At 55.1% G+C, this 16,767-nt stretch overlaps 1 protein-coding gene across 1 annotated transcript in view; it reads left to right on the top strand.

The window, feature by feature from the left end:
• Positions 1-1,749: 1,749 nt before the first annotated feature.
• Ncs1 (neuronal calcium sensor 1) overlaps positions 1,750-16,767 on the top strand; it is a 52,923-nt gene continuing 37,905 nt past the window's right edge. Inside the window, exon 1 of the mRNA XM_036184479.1 lies at positions 1,750-2,194. Coding sequence (XP_036040372.1) covers positions 2,131-2,194 — 64 coding nt within the window. The 5' untranslated portion in view covers positions 1,750-2,130. The remainder of the gene's footprint in view (positions 2,195-16,767) is intronic.

Genomic DNA, 16,767 nt, shown 5'->3' with positions numbered 1-16,767 from the left:
CCCATTTCTTATGTTAGTCACTTACAGTGTCCCCCTTCTTCAGCCCAGCACCCCACACATGGCAGGACACCTGGGTTTCTGTAGGGCCTTTTATTTTTTATTTTATTTTATTTTTTTAATCTCCTCTAACTCACGCTGTCCTTGAATTCACTGTGTGGCCAAGGCTGGCCTTGAGCTGCCGAACCTCCTGCCCCACCTTCCAAGGGGTGATAGGCCTGGCTCACAGCTCTGTGAGGCTTTAACTGTTAACCTTGTGGCCTGATCCCTGGCCCCTGGTCCATGGTCTCCCTCTGAGAAGGAGGCCCAGGCCGGGATGGCCAGGTCTGAGCTGCTCTCTGTGGCCTTTCCTTGGTGTCCATTCTGATTGATCCTCAAGGCTGGGACACCCAGCTCCCACCTCCAGACAGGTTCCCCCAGCTGTGGCAAAGTGCCAGCTTCCAGGGCCCATGCCTGCTTACTTCCTGTAGCAAATGGGCCCTTCACACCAGCACACTGGGACCTGGGTCTGGCCTGGGCTCCTGTCAGGGCAGAAGCAGAGGCTGTCTGAGGTTGGAGAGATAGCGAAGTGGGGTTGAAATGCATCATTGCCCTGGCCAGGTTTTTTTTTTTTTTTTTAGCGTTCTGGACCCTCTTAGGGAGAGAAAAGGAAATTCTGTCTGTGGTTGCAACCCTGGTAGCTCAGGAAGGATGGCTTCACCCTGCCATGGTCTTTCCATCATGGGTCATTCATTCCTCCCTCTCCTGCTCTGTGCTCTCTCCCTGAGAGCATTACTATGGTATCTAAACTTGTTGTGAATCAGAGATCCTCCTGCCTCTGCTTCCTGGGTAGCTGGGCTCCCAGGCCTCTGCCACCAAGACTGGCTCATAGAGGTTGCCACTGGCCCTCAGGGCCTTCTGAGAGCACCGACTTATTTCTGCTCCCACACTGAACCAAGCGGCCAAGTTTCCCTTGAGCTGTTAAGGAGCCACAGACAGTGTTGGGCAGGAAAGGTCTCAATTACAATGACATTTTGGGAGTGGGTCAGGGCAGGCCAGCTAGGCTCTCCCTTAAGTCCCCCACTAGGTGCCCACCTCTGAGCGTCCAGGTGTGAAGTCCCAGCAGCAGGCTCTCTGTCCCTGTCCTCTCCAAGCAAGCCTGGCAACAGAGAAGGCCTAAACTGCCTGGGCCGCCGGGACAGAGGCCAGGTCCTTGGGAAAAGCGGGCCTGCCAGGCTGGTCTCCGAAAGCTCTGGCCCTTCTGCCTGGCCTCAGATGGTTCCCTACCCTTGCCTGGAGCCCGAGGTACTGAGGCTGTGCTCCCACCCAGGCCAGACCCCTTCTCGGTTGATGCCCCAGCCCTTTCTCAACCTGTTCTTAGAGGTCACTTCCCCCAAGGACTCATCTAAGTGGTCCCCCTGCAGCCCGTGCTAGCCTGCACTTCAGGACGCTCCCAGAGAGGCCTGTGGTCGCTCCTGTCCTGTTGGCCGCCGTGTCCCCAGCGCCCAACACATCAAAGTGGAATGAATGAATTGTGCCGGGCAGGGACTTGGCCTCGTTCACGTCCGATTTTTCCCGGCCCTCCCCGCCCACGCCGCCGCGGAGAGGGGGGATGGATCCGCGGAGGGGGTGGCGCGGCGACCTCTCGGGCATCCCGGGAGAGCCAACAGGAAAGGGGGCGCTTCCACGCAGGGTGCGCGCCCGGCGGGTGCTGGGAGGGAGGTGGCGCCGGGCGCTGAGTGGCGGCTCTGAGTCCACCCCTGGCGCGCCGGTGCGGGCGGGAGGCGGGGAGCGCAGGGGCGGCGGCGGCGCAGCGGCAGCGAGCATGTGCTGCGCAGCCCAGTAACCAGGGACGACCGCGGCTACCGAGCGCCGGCGGCTGCGGCGCCCAGCCCCGCGCAACTCCGCGCCGTGGCCGCCTGCACAGCCAAGGCCTGGCCCTCGCCGCCCGGTCCCCGAGGCCCCTCGAGCCGCGGTCGCGCAGCCCGCCGGAGCCCCGCGCACGGGACGCGCGGGCACGGCCAGACAAAGGCGCGGCCCCGGCCCGGCACAGTCCGGCCTGCCGGCCTCCGCGCGCCCCGGCCCGACCCAGCCGCTCCCGCTGGGCGCCCCAAGCGGGTCCGGCCCGGGGAGCGGGGGCCGCGGCCGCCGAGCATGGGGAAATCCAACAGCAAGTTGAAGCCTGAAGTTGTGGAGGAGCTGACCAGAAAAACCTACTGTGAGTGAGCCCCATCCCCGATCCCCCGTCGAGCCACGACCTTCCCTCCGCCCTTCCCGGCCGCGCCCCTGCCCCGCACCTGGCCCATTGTTCTACCCGCGCCCCCGCCCCCGGCCCTGGCAGGATGTCGCCTGTCAGCGTGCGCTGGGGACCATCCTAGGTCCTCAGGGCATCCCCAGCCCACCCGCGGCCCCCCTCCAGTTCTAAGGGCTCCGACTGTGCCAGGGCGGGGCGGGGGGTGGTCCCGGGAGGGGGCGCCCGGGCGTAGTGTGGCTCTGCTGCTTGGAGCGGGGTGGGTGGGTGATTCATGCCTAATGATGATGCTGCGGCTCCTGCCGCTGCGAGGTTGGCCTGTCGCCCCCTCCCTGGCAAATGTGACTGTGTGTCGGGAAGGAGAGGGGTGGTGAGACTGGGGGAGCGCTCAGGCAGTGACGGCGCGGTCCAGGGGTCCTGGGCGCCCTCTTGGATGTATTCTCCGTGCCCTCTTTTCCTTGCTCCTGTCTGTTTGCCGCACCAGGAAATGGGTTTCTACAGCTGGAGCTGACGGATAAAGGAAGGTCTGTCCCGTTCCACAGTCCTCTAGATCACTCCCAGGTGTGGCTCTCCACTTGCCCAACTTCACAGCTCTCCTGTCTCTGCATCTCCAATGTCTCCTCACCAGGTGTCCCCTCCTAGAAGCCTCTCCAGGGTGGCCCTGCTCACCTAGGGCTCACTGCTATAGGTCCTGCCACCCTCTTTTACTTTGGGAAGCAGGAGATGGATGAGTGTGTGGAAGGGCCTCTGCCAGGCTGTTTGACTTGCAAGGCAGCAGTGGCCTGGTCTTGGGGTGGAACCCCCGAAGTGGGTCCTTGGCAGCTTGACTGAGCCATCTCTGCACCACCCGGAAAGACAGGCAGTTGACTGGCAGCTGGGTGTAGATGGAGGCTCTAGTGCAGTGCTTGGCCTCTGTTCCCCCCACCCCCATATCGGTCTTCCGGGGGCACGTTTGCAGGTCTTGGCCAACCCAGTGCCTTAGCCCCATGCTCTTCACTCTCCATAGACTTAGAACCAAGGGGGCCTTACTGATTGGGCTCTCCTGGCCCCAGCCTGAGGAATTGGGCATCAGGGAGGTCACATTCAGGAACTGCTCCCTCCCAGCCCAAGCCTCCCACTCTCTCTTTCCAGAATGGGTGGGTGGCCTTTTCTAGCTTGTTACTGTTTGTGAGGTTAACTGGACTCTCCAAGGTGTGGCCCACAGTCATTAGCAGTTAGTCTGTGGGTGGGACACCCCGGGACCCCAGGGTCTGGGGAGGGCAGAGGGCTCCATGGACTTCTCCAGAAATGGCATGTGGTGTACCAGGCTGTCTCCATGGCAGGAAGGCTGGAGGCATGTGAAGTCAGGGTCCTGCTTATTGCGTGTGTCATGCACCATTAACTTTGTCCTTAGCACAACTGTACACCAACAACTTGGCGTGTTCTAGGCACTACAGCTGTTCACAGAGAGGAAATGGGCTGAGAGAGGCGAGGTGGCATACCTAGCCTGTCACAGTACTGGGAACTGCACCTGGGTATGTCTCTTCAGGGAGAGACCTCAGGCTTATAGCAAAGAGCCCTTCTGTGCTTCTCTTTCCCATGCTGGCCCATGCTGGCCCATGCTGGTGGAGTCTGAATTCAGAAGACCCAGAGGAGTCAAGATCCTTTGCCAGCCCCATCTCTGTAGGGCTGCCCATCAACTTGAGGAGAATGGGGCCAGCAAAACTCTGTCAGGCTTGAGCTTGGTGGTGCTCTGCTGAGCTTTAGTGATGTAGAACAGTTTTGGTCAGGGTACTTTTCCTCCCTAAGACCTTAGGGGTAGGGGGATTCACTTGCCTCTGAACTGTCTCCCTGTGGAAGCCAGCTCCCTCCAGGCAGGCCTTTGTGTGGCCAGCAGCCACCTCTCCCAGTGTGGGCACTTAATAGGTCTGCAGATCTTTGTGGAAGTAAACGAATCTCTTCAGGTAAAGCAGAGAGTGCCTGCAGCCTGTGGCAGGTCCCACTCATACCTTTTTTTTTTTTTCCCTCATGAGGTGTTGGCAATGTCTATTCCTTCTTCTGGGGGAATTCTGAGTAGGGGGTCAAGAGGAGCATCATCCAGGAAGGAATCCCAAATCCACCATCTCCTGAAGAGTGTGCAAAGTCCCTGGTACTGAGGTCTGGGCTGAGCTCTGGGATTGGATCCTTAAAAGTGTGAGTTGTGAGGCCAGGGAGATGGCTCAGAGCAAGCATGAGGACCTGAGTTCACATCCCCAGTACTCACCTATGTAAGAGCAGGATATGGAGCCTCATGTCTGTAACTGGGAGGCAGACACAGAGGGAATCTGGGAGCTCACTGGCTAGCCAGGCTAGCTGAAATGGTGAGTTCTGGGTTCATTGAGAGACACTGCCTCAAATAATAAGGTGGAGGGGTTGGGATTATAGCTTAGTGCTAAGAATGAGCACCGCTATTTCTTAAAGACCAGAGTTCAATTCCCAGCACCCATGTCTGTGGCTCACAACTGTCTGTAATTCAAGCTCAGTGTAAGCCAAAGTCTCTGGTCTCTATGGGCTCTGCACTCACAAGCACAAGCCCTCTCCCCCCACACATAATTAAAAATAGAAACCTTTAAAAGCCAAATAATGTGGAGAGCCATAGGAGAAGACACTAACATTGACCCCTGGCCTCCATCTGCATTCACAAGGGTAGAGTGCATCTACACACACACACACACACACACACACACGCACACGCACACGCACACGCACACGCACACGCACACACCACACACACACACACACACACACCACACACGCACACGCACACGCACACGCACACGCACACACACCAACCAACACATGGTTGAGAGCAAGATAGGCATGTATTAATTTTGGTTCTTGGTTCTGGGGAGATGAAGAACCATATAGCTCTGACTGATGCTGTGGATCTCTGACAGTCCTGTACCACTGGGGGCCCAATGGTCCCGAGAGTCTATGCTGGGTACCATCGCGGGCGGTGTGGACTTACTACAGTTTGTGTGTGTGTGTGTGTGTGTGTGTGTGTGTGTGTGTGTGTGTAAGCAGGGGAAGGGCTGAAGGCTCCATGAGGACTTGACAATACATCTGATTTCAGCCTGCCTGAAGATGATAATCTTTTCCACTAATGCCCTGGAACTTCCTATGTTCTTCCTGTGCAGAGAGATTATTTGCTGACATGGTGTGTGCCCACCTTCACTGGAATTTCCTCCATCTCTAAGGGCAGCAGGTTAGCAGAGGAGGAGACTCTTCTACCTCTGCCCTCAGCCTAGGCAGGCCTGAGACTGGCATGCGCAGCAGTAGGGGTTCTGGGGGGTCTGCCTCATTCTCTTTGAGCTGATTGATGAGGCTGTTGCATCCCTGTATATTCAAGCAGAGGAATATATCCTAGGTGAGCCTTGATTTTCTCCTCTGCAAAATGGGTGTGGTCTTGGTAGTAGGAAGTGAGCAGGGGTATAAATGTGGCCAGTGGAGTAAGTAGCTAGTGACTATTCCCAAACATGTCACTATTGCTTTGAATGCGTTATTCACACCTTCTTCTCCTCCTCCATTGCTGGGATAGAACCCAGGGCCTCACGCACGATTATAATCAAGTGCTCTATCAATGAGCCCCAGCCTCAGCTTCGAGCTTCACCATGAACCAGCCTTAATTCTTTTGTTCATGGGTTTCATCTGCAGAGAGCTCTTCCTGCAGTCCCGTCTGTGTGCCTAGCAACGCCGCTCAGGATGGAGTGAGTCCTGAGCTATTTCCCCTGAGGCCCAGTAGGGTCTTTCTTTTACATGGCAGCCTACCACCTCACTTGGTCATGATGGAACTGCCCCTGTCTGCCATTCACTGAGTACCCACTCTGCTGAGCACACGGATAAGAAGGAACGGGAGACACAGTTCCTGCCTCCAGTGTGGAAACTGGCCAGGTGGCACACGAATCCTTTGTTCTGGTCTCAGTGCGTGCCAGGGGCAGAGATGCCTCTATCTTTCATGGTCTCCCCCCATCCCACACTGGCTCCTCCCCGTTCAGGAGGTGGGGGAGGAGAGGTCACTTCTTGCCGCTTGGTCAGTTTCAAGTTGACCTTGCCTGCCAACCTTGAGCCTCTTCTTCTTCCCGGATATCCCGGCTGTTTTCTAGCACATAGCAGATTAGGGAAGAGAGGGGATGAGTGTGCTCCGTGGCCATGCAGCAGTGGACACCATGGGGCCTGGGGTGGAGGGTCTGGCTGGGGTTAGGCTGAGTTGGACTATTGGGTTTCTGGTTTGGGGCCGTCCAGGGACCCAGGGAAGTCTGCTGTGTAGGATAAAGGGTGCTCCCTGCTCAGTTACCTCTACCCAACTCTTATGGGTCAGAGAGAAGCCTCTCGGGAGGCAGTCTCTGCCATACATCTTGGGACAAATTCCAGAGCTGGAGTGATGGCTCCGTGGGGATGTGGGGGGCAGGTCATCCCTGCCCAGGAGAGGGAAGCACCAGAGAAAGGGGTGCCTTCCTTCCTTCCTTCCTTCACTGACGGTGGGATAAAGCAGCGGGAGAAACTTAGGTGAGACTCAGTGCTGAGGTGGGCACCTTGAGAGGACAGTCCAGCTCTGCGGAGAGTAGGCTGGGTCCCCCACAGGCTCGGTGGCCTTGAGTTAGCCACATATCTTGTCTGGGCTCCAGTGTATTTGGCTGTGACCCCTGTCTGTATGGCTGCATGGTTCTACAGGAAAAGACAATGCTGTGAGGGCCAGAAAGGGCATGGGGCCTCAAGGCAGCAGAGTCCCAGGGCAGGGTTAGGGCTCAGTGACCTAAATATTGGGAGGTTCTAGCCATTTCCTGTGGTAGGAGGAGACCCTCCCTCCTTCTCTGGAAAATGGGCTTTCTGGTAAGTTGAGGAGGAGTTGGGGACCATGGAGGAGATAGTGTGGTACCTGGTGTCCAGTGCTTCCCCGGGCAATCTCCAGTTACGGTTCTCTGTAGGCTGTGGGTATATGCATCTGACTGGTTAGTGTAGGACTTGGGCTATGAAGCCTGGGCTCTTCCCTGTCCCTGTCACTCACTGGCTCCTCCTGTCCCCTCCCCAGACAGCTCTCCCAACCCCAGGTGTCTCTGCAGGTCCTTGTGCTGGCAGCCCATACCACCTCAGGATTGAGCCCCTCTGTTCCGGGTCAGGGTTTGAGGCCCTTGTGGCACAGGCTGTGGGGACACTGGAGGTGAGTGGGCCTCACTGGAGTCACCCTCAGGTCATAGACAGGAACTTGGATATTTCCCAAGATGGGTGGGGAGCCGTGGAAGGGGGGTGACAGAGTTGGGGGGCACTGTGAGGTTAGCTTTGGAAAGAGCATTCTTGGCTATAGTCCAGAAAATGAAGGAGGCGGTAACAGGGACCAAGGGAGATCATGGCAACCAACTCGGGGTGTCACTGGGGTGGCCTGGCAGAGTCCAGGGGTGCTTCAGAGGAATGCTCAGAGCGACTCCATAGTCAGTCTTCACCATTCTGTGGCTTTGGGGTTATCTACTTTTAATTTCTAACTTTACATTTTTGTTAATTACATTATTAATTTTGTGTGCCTATTTGGGGTGTGTGTGTGTGTGTGTGTGTGTGTGTGTGTGTGTGTGTGTTTAGGTCAGACGACAAATTGGGAGTCATTTCTCTTTTTCCACAATGTGGGTTCTGGGATTGAACTCGGGTCTCCAGTTCAGGGAGAAGAGCTTTTACCCACTTAGCTCTCCCACTGGCCTAAACCAGTTTTGTTTGTTTGCTTGTTTTTTAATGTTGCAACATATGCATGCAATATGTGTCTCTTTAATCCTCTGTTACTAGACAGATTTACTAGCTAAGTTGCTTCTACCCCATTATAGAGCTGTGATGAATATTTCTGTTTAGCGTCTTTATATATTGGCTGGGGATGTGGATCAGTTGTTAGAGTCCTTGCCTAGTGAACATGCACGAATGCACACATGTGTATGCATACATGTAGATACACACATACACCAGGGCCTCCAACCACATGGCCCCAAGAGTCTTCCAGATCACAGACTCAATTCTGTTGAATGGTACTGAAGGAGATGAACTTGAGACCGCGGCGAACTTCCTCTTTTCTTCCCTGAGACGGCAGCGATGGAGTGGGTCCAGCAGTGACAGCCAGTGCTGCTGAGAGTCCAGTACGGTGGCCCGTGCTCCCCTCTGCTGCAGAAAAGGGGCTCAGAGCGCCCGCCCGCCCTTGGAAAGCACGTCAGCCAGTTTGAACCAAAAGCCTTTCGAGCCAGGTGTGGAGGCGCATACTGTAATTCTAGAACACTCCAGAGATGGAAGGAGGGGAAGTGAGACTTCAGAGTCAGCCCAGAATGCACAGGGAGACTTTACTCAAAAGAAAAAAAAAAGCCTTTCAAAATGTACCATGGCTTTAACTCCATAATCTCATTTTGGATTATTTATCTTTAAGGAGAGACATGTACAATTATCCATCGATCGATCCATCCATCCATTCATCCATCTTTATTAGTTTTTGAGACAGTCTCATGTAGCTCAGGTTGGCCTAAAATTCACCATGTAGATGAGGATGCCCTTGAATTTCTAATCCTCCTGCCTCTCTTCCTAAAGGCTATGATTACAGCAAGCACCACCCCACCCTGTTTATGTAGTGCTGAGGATGGAACCCAGGGTTTTGCACATGCTAATCAAACACTTTACTAACAGAATTATATGCACGGTCCTCTCAATACCTCTCCCAAGACTGCACAGTAAGTGTGAGAGACTGTGGGCCCTGCGCTCTTGCCAGGATACCTTCTGTTTTGCCAGAATGTGTTGGGGTTTGGTGGGTGTGTCTTTGCTTCTTCACTGATGGCACCTGCTGTGCTTTGTTCTGAGAAGTTCTACAAGGAAAATCTCAATGTTAATTGAAAGGAGCGTTCTGTGCCTATCACTGAAGGTGTGTGTGTGTATGTATGTGTGTGTGTGTGTGTGTGTGTGTGTGTGTATGCAGATATCTACAGAGTCCAGAAGAGGGCATTGAATCCCTTAGAATTGAAGCTACAGCAATGTGAGCTGCCTGATGTGGATACTGGGAACCAAACTCCGGTCTTCTGCAAGAGTAATAAGTGCTCTTAGCCCCTGAGCCCTGTTCTGGGTTCTTAACGTCTCAATCTCCTCATCTGGGAGTTGAGATGACTACTCCCCAATAATGCAGGGCTGGTGGGGTTGGGAGTGTAGTGTTGAATTTATCAGCTCTTCTTAGCCCTGCCCACTTTGTTCATCAAAGATGGTGGAGAATCTGAAAGCAACAGATGGCTAGAATCTGTGGTGGCAGTGAGAGACCCATATGATGCGTGTTCCTGTGGCCCAGAGCCATGCTCAATGCTCAGGAGCATTCATTACCCACTCCTCCTAGGAGCCCTGTATGTCCCTCTCAAAGATAAAGACAGGGAAGCTTCGGGGTAGGGCAGGGACATGACAAGAACCAACCTGTGGCTATAGTTTGGGCAAGTGATTCAGCTAGAGTTTGAGCCTGTTCCCATCCAACCCTGGGCCTGAGTACTTAACACCCAGTCCATGTTAGTAGAAAGCTCTGAGAAGGCTCTGTGGGGGTGTGGGGGTTAAGCATGAGCATGTGTGGGCGCCTGTGTGGCTGTGTGGGTTAAGAGTGAGCATATGTGGGTGCCTGGGTGTTGCAGGCTGGATAGGGGCTGAGGGTCACATGTGCAAGCTCTGACTCACGTGTGCATACTCTGGGTGTGACAAGGTCATGCCATGTGTCAGGAGTGGGTGAGCCATCTCAGTCTGTGCAAGAATACACATCGTGTCTGGGTGTGTGTGTTGGGGGTAGCTCTTTGCAGGTTGTAAATGCAGATGGATTTGAAGGTGGTGGCTGGAGAGGGAGACTTCACGTCAGCCAGAGGCCATCTCAGCCAGTGGCTCTGGGACTGGGAAATATGGCTGCTGCTTCTCAACCCGTCCCTTGCCTTTTCTTTTCCGGGTCATCATCGGAGGCTGGCTGCTGGAGGACATGAGGGAGAGCCATTGGGATGAATGGGGACTGCTGTATTAGGGGAGAGCTTGGTGTCAGGAGTATTGACAGGGAGCAGGTATCACATATTACAGCTGTCCCCCTCTGCCCATGGCTGGGAATGAGGACTGATGCCCATTTTACAGAAAATGGGCAGGAAGTCCAGGCAGGCTCAGGGCATACCAAGGTCTTTTAGCCAGTTAGCATCAGTCTTGGGGCTCAGGCTAATCTCATCCCTGTGTGACCAAAACCAGGCCCTTTCTGTCATGATCTCTGAGCACAGGGTAGTGAGCGCCTGTCCCTAGAATGTCGGGCACGTGTTCTGTATTGTGGGGTGGGTGTGAGGCTAGGCATGAGTAGGATGCCTTACCTCCCATGGATGTTTGAGCCACTTCTGCCCTGGCTCTGCAGGAAGGAGGAGGGGTGAGGCCTCATGGGAGGGTGATCTTATTGGAAGCACTGGAGGTGTCTGGTGAGCGTGGTCAGGAGTGTGCAGGGGACTGTTGATCCCAGTCCCCAGCCTTCAGGGCTCTCCCAGCATCCCACCCCAAGGGAGGCAGATGAAGATAATGTGCCTGGGTCTGGGATCTCATGGAGCGCCCCCCCCCCCCAGCCTCTGAGCTTAAGAGTAGTGTTCCCCATTTTCCAGTATCTGCACTACGTGTGTGTGTGTGTGTGTGTGTGTGTGTGTGTGTGTGTGTGTGTGTGTTGATGACGGGTGCATGTGTGTGGAGGCCAGAGGCTGTTGTCATGTATCTTCCACCTTATCTTTTGAGTCAGGATCTCTCACTGAACTGGAAGCTCGCTGATTGGTTAGGCTGGCTGGCCAATGAGCTCCAGGGATCTGCGCTCTCCTCAACTGTATTTGAGATTCACCTGCCCCAGCTTCCCCACAGGTGCTGGCTCTGAGGTCCTCTAGCAGGCACTTGACTGACTGCGCTGTCTCCCCAGCCCCCTGTTCCTGCTTTTATGGCAGGCTGGGGCTGGAAGATGAGATGACCCAGAGCGCCCTTGAGTGATGCCCTACCCAGTGCTTGGCACAGCCTAGCTGCCTTAGGATGTGTCTTTGGATAAAGGAGGAGACCCAGTCCCCGTGGATGTGTGTGGATTCAGGGCCACATTGACATAGAGTCTCCAGTGACCATCAGCTCCTTGAGGCTTAGACCATGTCTTGTGGCTTTTGGTAGCTGTGCAGCTGCTATGGGGCAGGCAGGCACAGGCAGGCACAGGCAGGCAGGCACAGGCACAGGCAGGCACAGGCAGGCAGGCACAGGCACAGGCAGGCACAGGCAGGCACAGGCAGGCAGGCACAGGCACAGGCAGGCACAGGCAGGCAGGCACAGGCACAGGCAGGCACAGGCAGGCACAGGCAGGCAGGCAGGCAGGCAGATGTGGCTTCCACTGTCCCCATACGCTTTCCAGACCTTTCTTTCTGGGCCTTTTCCTTTGATCCCACTTGGCCTGTACTGCTAACCAGTGTTCCCTGGGAATTGCCGGGGGTAGGGGGCTGGGTCCAGCCAAGGCCTTGTATCTGGACACCCTTCTTAGAAGGTCTCTACCTTCCTGTCTGTCCTTTTGTCTGTGTGGTGTGATGTCATATATCTCAGCTCTGGGGAGATCGATTATTCAGCTTTGCGGGGTGGGGGACCCTCCTGGTTTGAGGAGCACAGGTTGGGAGCCTGGGAAAGGACTGGCTCTGACACGCCTGGCTTCCCACAGTGGCCCAGGAAGCTGGTGGACTCAGAGCCCCCGTGTTCTGGATTCCGGCGAGTGGAGGAATGTGACTCTGAGGAATGTTTAACCCGAGCATAAATAGCACACTTTGCTTTCTTTATTTGGGGCTCCAGTTTTCAGCATAGGGTGCCACCACTCTCTCACTCCAGCCTGGGGCCACAGCTGCCCAGGTTCCCCACAGCTCTGGCCTTTTGGGGACAGTGGCCTCTTTTTCCAGTTTTCTTTTATTGTTATTATTTTTTAACCAAGAGTTGCTGTGGGAAGCAGAAAATGGTTCGGACTTGGAAGCACACACCAGGCCTTTACTTCCTCTGCCCCTCAGCCTGCTCCTCTGTGCATCTTAGGGAGGGGCAGGGAGCCATGAGGTCTGCCTGCTGTCTGCTGTCTGCTCTGGGGAACTGCAGCTAGGGATCCCCTCCTCCAAGGCCAGCTTCAATCTTTCTCCTGATTTCCTACTGGGGAGATCAGCTCAGCCCTTCCCTACAGAGCCCAGGAGCAATCTGTGAAATGGGCCAAGTGACTGAACCCTGCCTAGAAGGGTGGATGTGAAGACCTGGTGAGGGCCTGCCACTCTCTCTTTATCCGTGGAGGGAGCCACACCCCTTGCAGGCTCCATACAGTGTGGGTGGATGAACTTTGAACCACCGGGCGGATGCTCAGAGGAGTAGGCTGTTGATGATGCTCTTTGCAGGGTTCAGGTCTGTCTGTCCCGCCCCGCCCCACAAGCCAAGACTGAAATAAACAGGCCGTGGATGGTCCAGGCTTCTTCCACTCCATCCCGAGCCTGCCTCACTACCCCGCCTTGCACTTGCTCCTTTCTCCTGGGCCCCCTCCTGGGTCTGGGGGCTCCAGGGCTTTAGCAGATTAGGCTTAGTGGAGACCACAGTCCCCTGTGGCTGGGGTGACAGTCAGCCACTCATCCCTCCTCCCCTCCCTCCTGCACCTGCCTCTTGGTAGGAACTACAGCTCCCCTTCAGAGCGGGAGATGGGGCTATTTTTGGCACTGTGGGGGGAGGCGAATGCTTTCCTTCTGTTCAAAAATACATGGTGTGCACTGTGCAAACAGGGAGCTGGGCCTGCTCAAAGCCTGTGCTCCTGGGCACTGGGCCTCTTGCCGTGGTCCCAGAACCCTCTGGGGCTCTGTAGCCCACACAGCCAACCAGGCAGGGTCACTATTATCTTCTCGCTGCTTGCCATGGGGCCCTTGCTGGGCTCAAGGGGAACATGATCTTAATTAAAACTAGCAGCAGCCATCAAAATGTAGAGGCTCCTGCTTTAGGGGCCCTGGCTGGGATGCCTGTTTTCCTGCATTGGAGGAGCTGAGGGTGCCGCTGACAGTGCCCTAGGGCATTCTGGGAAGGATGCCCTGCAACTTTGGAAGGAAGGCAGGGGACCCTGGGCCCAGGGGGAGGCCCAGCTGGTGAAGGGTTCCTGGGACTGCCTCTTTATTTCTCATTTCCTGGTTGAGAAAGTGGTTATCTGCCTCACTTTACCCTGTGATGCTGACACAAGCCGGCATTGACAGTTGGTTCTCTGGCCTACATGTCGCTCATAATCTGGTGAAGAAACAGAAGTGAGTCTGGTTTAAATGTCAAGCCAAGCTGTTGGTGTAATAGGGTGTACCTGGCCTCGGCACCCCGGGAGGGCTTAGGTGATGTCTCAGTTCAGCTCCTGTCTTGTGATTCCTTTGCTGATGTGGGTAGCCCTGTGCAGGAGGCAGGGGAGAGGAGATTGGGGCCAGAAAGTTTGCCTGGCAGTGGCTTCTGGTATGAAAGCATTGGGACTGGACTGCTCTGAGGGCCTGTAGCCAGGAGGTGGTTTGGGAGGAGGCTGGTGGCTGGAGTTCTGTGCTGTGCCCACCAAACCTCCAAACTGGACAGTGAGAGGGTGAGTTGCCAGGATGGAGACCAGCCCCGCTACATCAGCCTCTGAACTTTGCAGGTGTGCATGTGTATACATATGGGGACTACAGGCGCAGGGTGGGTGTTTTCTCAGTTGCTCCCTAACTTATTTGTTGAGATGGGTTCTCCTTGAGCCTGGAGCTCACCGATTTGCTAGACTGGCCAGTGAGCCCTGAGGGTCCTTGATGCTTCTCCCCAGCATTGGGATTATAGACACACCCACCACACTTCTTACATGGGTGCTGGGGGTCTGCAGCCAGGTCCTCATACTTCTGGGACAAACACTTTACCAATTGAGCCATCTCCCGAAGCCTTCTTTTTCACTTCCTTCCTTCTCTCCCTTCTTCCTTCCTTCCTTTCTTCCTTCCTTCCTTCCTTCCTTCCTTCCTTCCTTCCTTCCTTCCTTCCTTCCTTCCTTTCTTGATAGCATCTCATGTAGCCCAGGTTGGCTTCAAACTCCCTGTGTAGCTGAGGATGACCTTGAACCTCTGATCCTCGTGCTACCGAAGTGCTGGGGACCTAATCCAAGACCATGCGCATGCTAGGCCAGCACTCTCTAACATCCCTAGTCTCCTGGGGTTCTTATCCACAGAAGGAGGGACAGTGGTCTCCATCTGCCCAGGAGGTGCCTGCTGAGCTTGATACACAATGGCTAGTCCCCCACCCCCCCTTCATTGAGAAGCAGCTTGGGAAACAGGTTGTAAAGTAGCTGGGGATACTCTAGCCTAGGAGATAAGGTACCCCCAGATGCTGTGGTCAAGGTCACAGCCTGGCTTTCGGTGCTTCATGCTTCTACCTGTGCCTCTGTACCAGTCACTTAGACCAGTGGCTGACAGCAGCCAACCTCCTGTACAGCCAGCTTGGGGTCCTTCAGTTCTTCTGCACTACAAGCCCAAGGTTGAGTCACGGGGGGTGCCTCCTCTTTGGTGAGCAGGTCAGGGCCACGCCCCTACCGTGGCTCTTAAAGGGCCAGCTCCAGAAGCAGCACTTGAGCACATTGCCTGGAACTGTGTGTATTCCAACCCTCCTGGCAAGATGCCTTGGAATTCATGCCCTCGAACTTTCCTGGGTCTCTGCTGGAGCTGGAGCTCAGGGGCTGCAGATGGGTTTCTAGAGCAGAGTCACTGAGTCCTGGGCAGGAGAGGAGGATTGGGAGGAGCTGGCTGAAGGCGGGGCTGCTTCCCTCCCCAACAGTGTCCCTGCCAGTTGGCTGGTTATCCCCTGGATGGGGGCTTTGCATCCTTCTTTGGAGGGGGTGTCTCATTTTGCCCCTCTCCTCTGTTCTGCAATGGGAATCCCTCACCACCCTTCCCCCGTTCCTTTTCTGGGCTTCTTTGCTCCATGGGTTGTGATATTAGCAACCATGACTGATCAGGCCTGCCTGAGCTGCAATGGTGACCAGCCCGGTGTGTCCCCATCCCAGCACGGAGGGAAGGGATCAGGAGGTCATGAACTGAAGTGGGAAGGTGGGCTGTGGGACAGGAGGGAGGTGGCCTGTGGTAGGGATGGGGTGCCCAGGTCCTGCCTGTAGCTCCTGCACGCTTCCGCTTCTCCTGTGGCTTCTGTGACACATGAATTAACAACGGCGGCAGCAGTTGCTAATGCTTCTGGACACTTGTCATGTTCTCTCTGCCTGGACAGCAGCCGCCTCCTGTGGCTAAGGCTTTGTTCCAGCAGCCTGTGGCCACCTGAGGCACCTCCTGTGCTCTGTGAGGTTTGAGCTGGGCAGACAACTGCTTCTGACGGAGCCCCTCTGCTCTCTTCTGCCTGTCAGAGGACTGCTCTGTGCTCCTGGGTAAACCTCCATACAGCCTTGTCCTCCACCCTCCAGGCCAGGGTGGAATCCTGCTCTGCCTGCTTCCCTCTGCTCCTCAACCCCCACTCCCATCTCAGACAGTCCCATGTAGCCCAGGCTGGCCTCCCACTTGCTATATGACTTGACCCAAGTGCTGGGATCACAGGCATGCCCCGATTATGGTGTAGTCTTATCCAATGCTGGGATTGAACTCACGGCTCTGTGCTTGCTAGGCAAGCTCTCTACCAAGTGAATTTTCCCCCACTTTTAATTTTTCACTGTGATCTTTCCTTTCTTATCATGTGGGTGACTAGACATCTGTACTTAAGGTCTGTCCTGGTTATATTGGGCTTGGAGGACAGGAACCCATGGGGGTCACTGCTGTGCCTCCAAAGCCCAGCTCAGAGTCTGGCCTGCTGTAATTGTTTGATAGATGAAGAACTGAAAAATCTCATGTGTCTTAAGACCATTCTATCAGGGGGCTGGAGAGATGGCTCAGCAGTTAAGAGCATTGGCTGCTCTTCCAGAGGACCCAGGTTCAATTCCCAGCACCCATGTGGCAGATCACAACTGTCTGTAACTCCAGTTCCAGGGGACACTACACCCATGGCAAAACACCAATGAAAAATTTTTAAAAAGATATTTTTAAAAAGACCATCTTATCAGGAAAGCATTACTACTCCCATTTTGCAGACGAGGAAACTGAGGTTCAGTTGCCCCAAAGTGACAAGGACAGAAAGAATGACCAAGTTTAGTGAAAGGTCCCTTTGAGAGTTGAATACTGTCTTGGTGCCTCTTGGCATGATCAATAGCGTAGGCAGGCTGGGAAGCTGTGGAGCTGAGCTGTATGAAAGCTGAAGAAGTGACCCCCCCCCCGGGAGTCTGCAGGAAACACCCCACACCGACATCTTCCTGAGGGGCACAGAAGGTGGCGTTCATCCCCTAGAGGATCCCTTCTCTTGCAAGGTCCCCAGTCTGGTAGTAGAGAAGGTTTGGGCCGGGGCCAGTTCCTGGGGCCACTTTCGTGTTGCTCTTGTGTGTGTACATTGTATTGCATGTTCCAAAGAGAAGGACAGCTGGGGACATGGCAGCAAGAACTCTGGCTCCTGAGCACCTTCTGTGGGAACCTGTGCACTAAGAA

Source organism: Onychomys torridus, chromosome 4 (genome assembly GCF_903995425.1).
Source record: "Onychomys torridus chromosome 4, mOncTor1.1, whole genome shotgun sequence".
NCBI classification, from domain to species: domain Eukaryota; kingdom Metazoa; phylum Chordata; class Mammalia; order Rodentia; family Cricetidae; genus Onychomys; species Onychomys torridus.
Note: the sequence above shows the minus strand (reverse complement) of the source record. Positions and strands in the feature narration are given on the sequence as shown.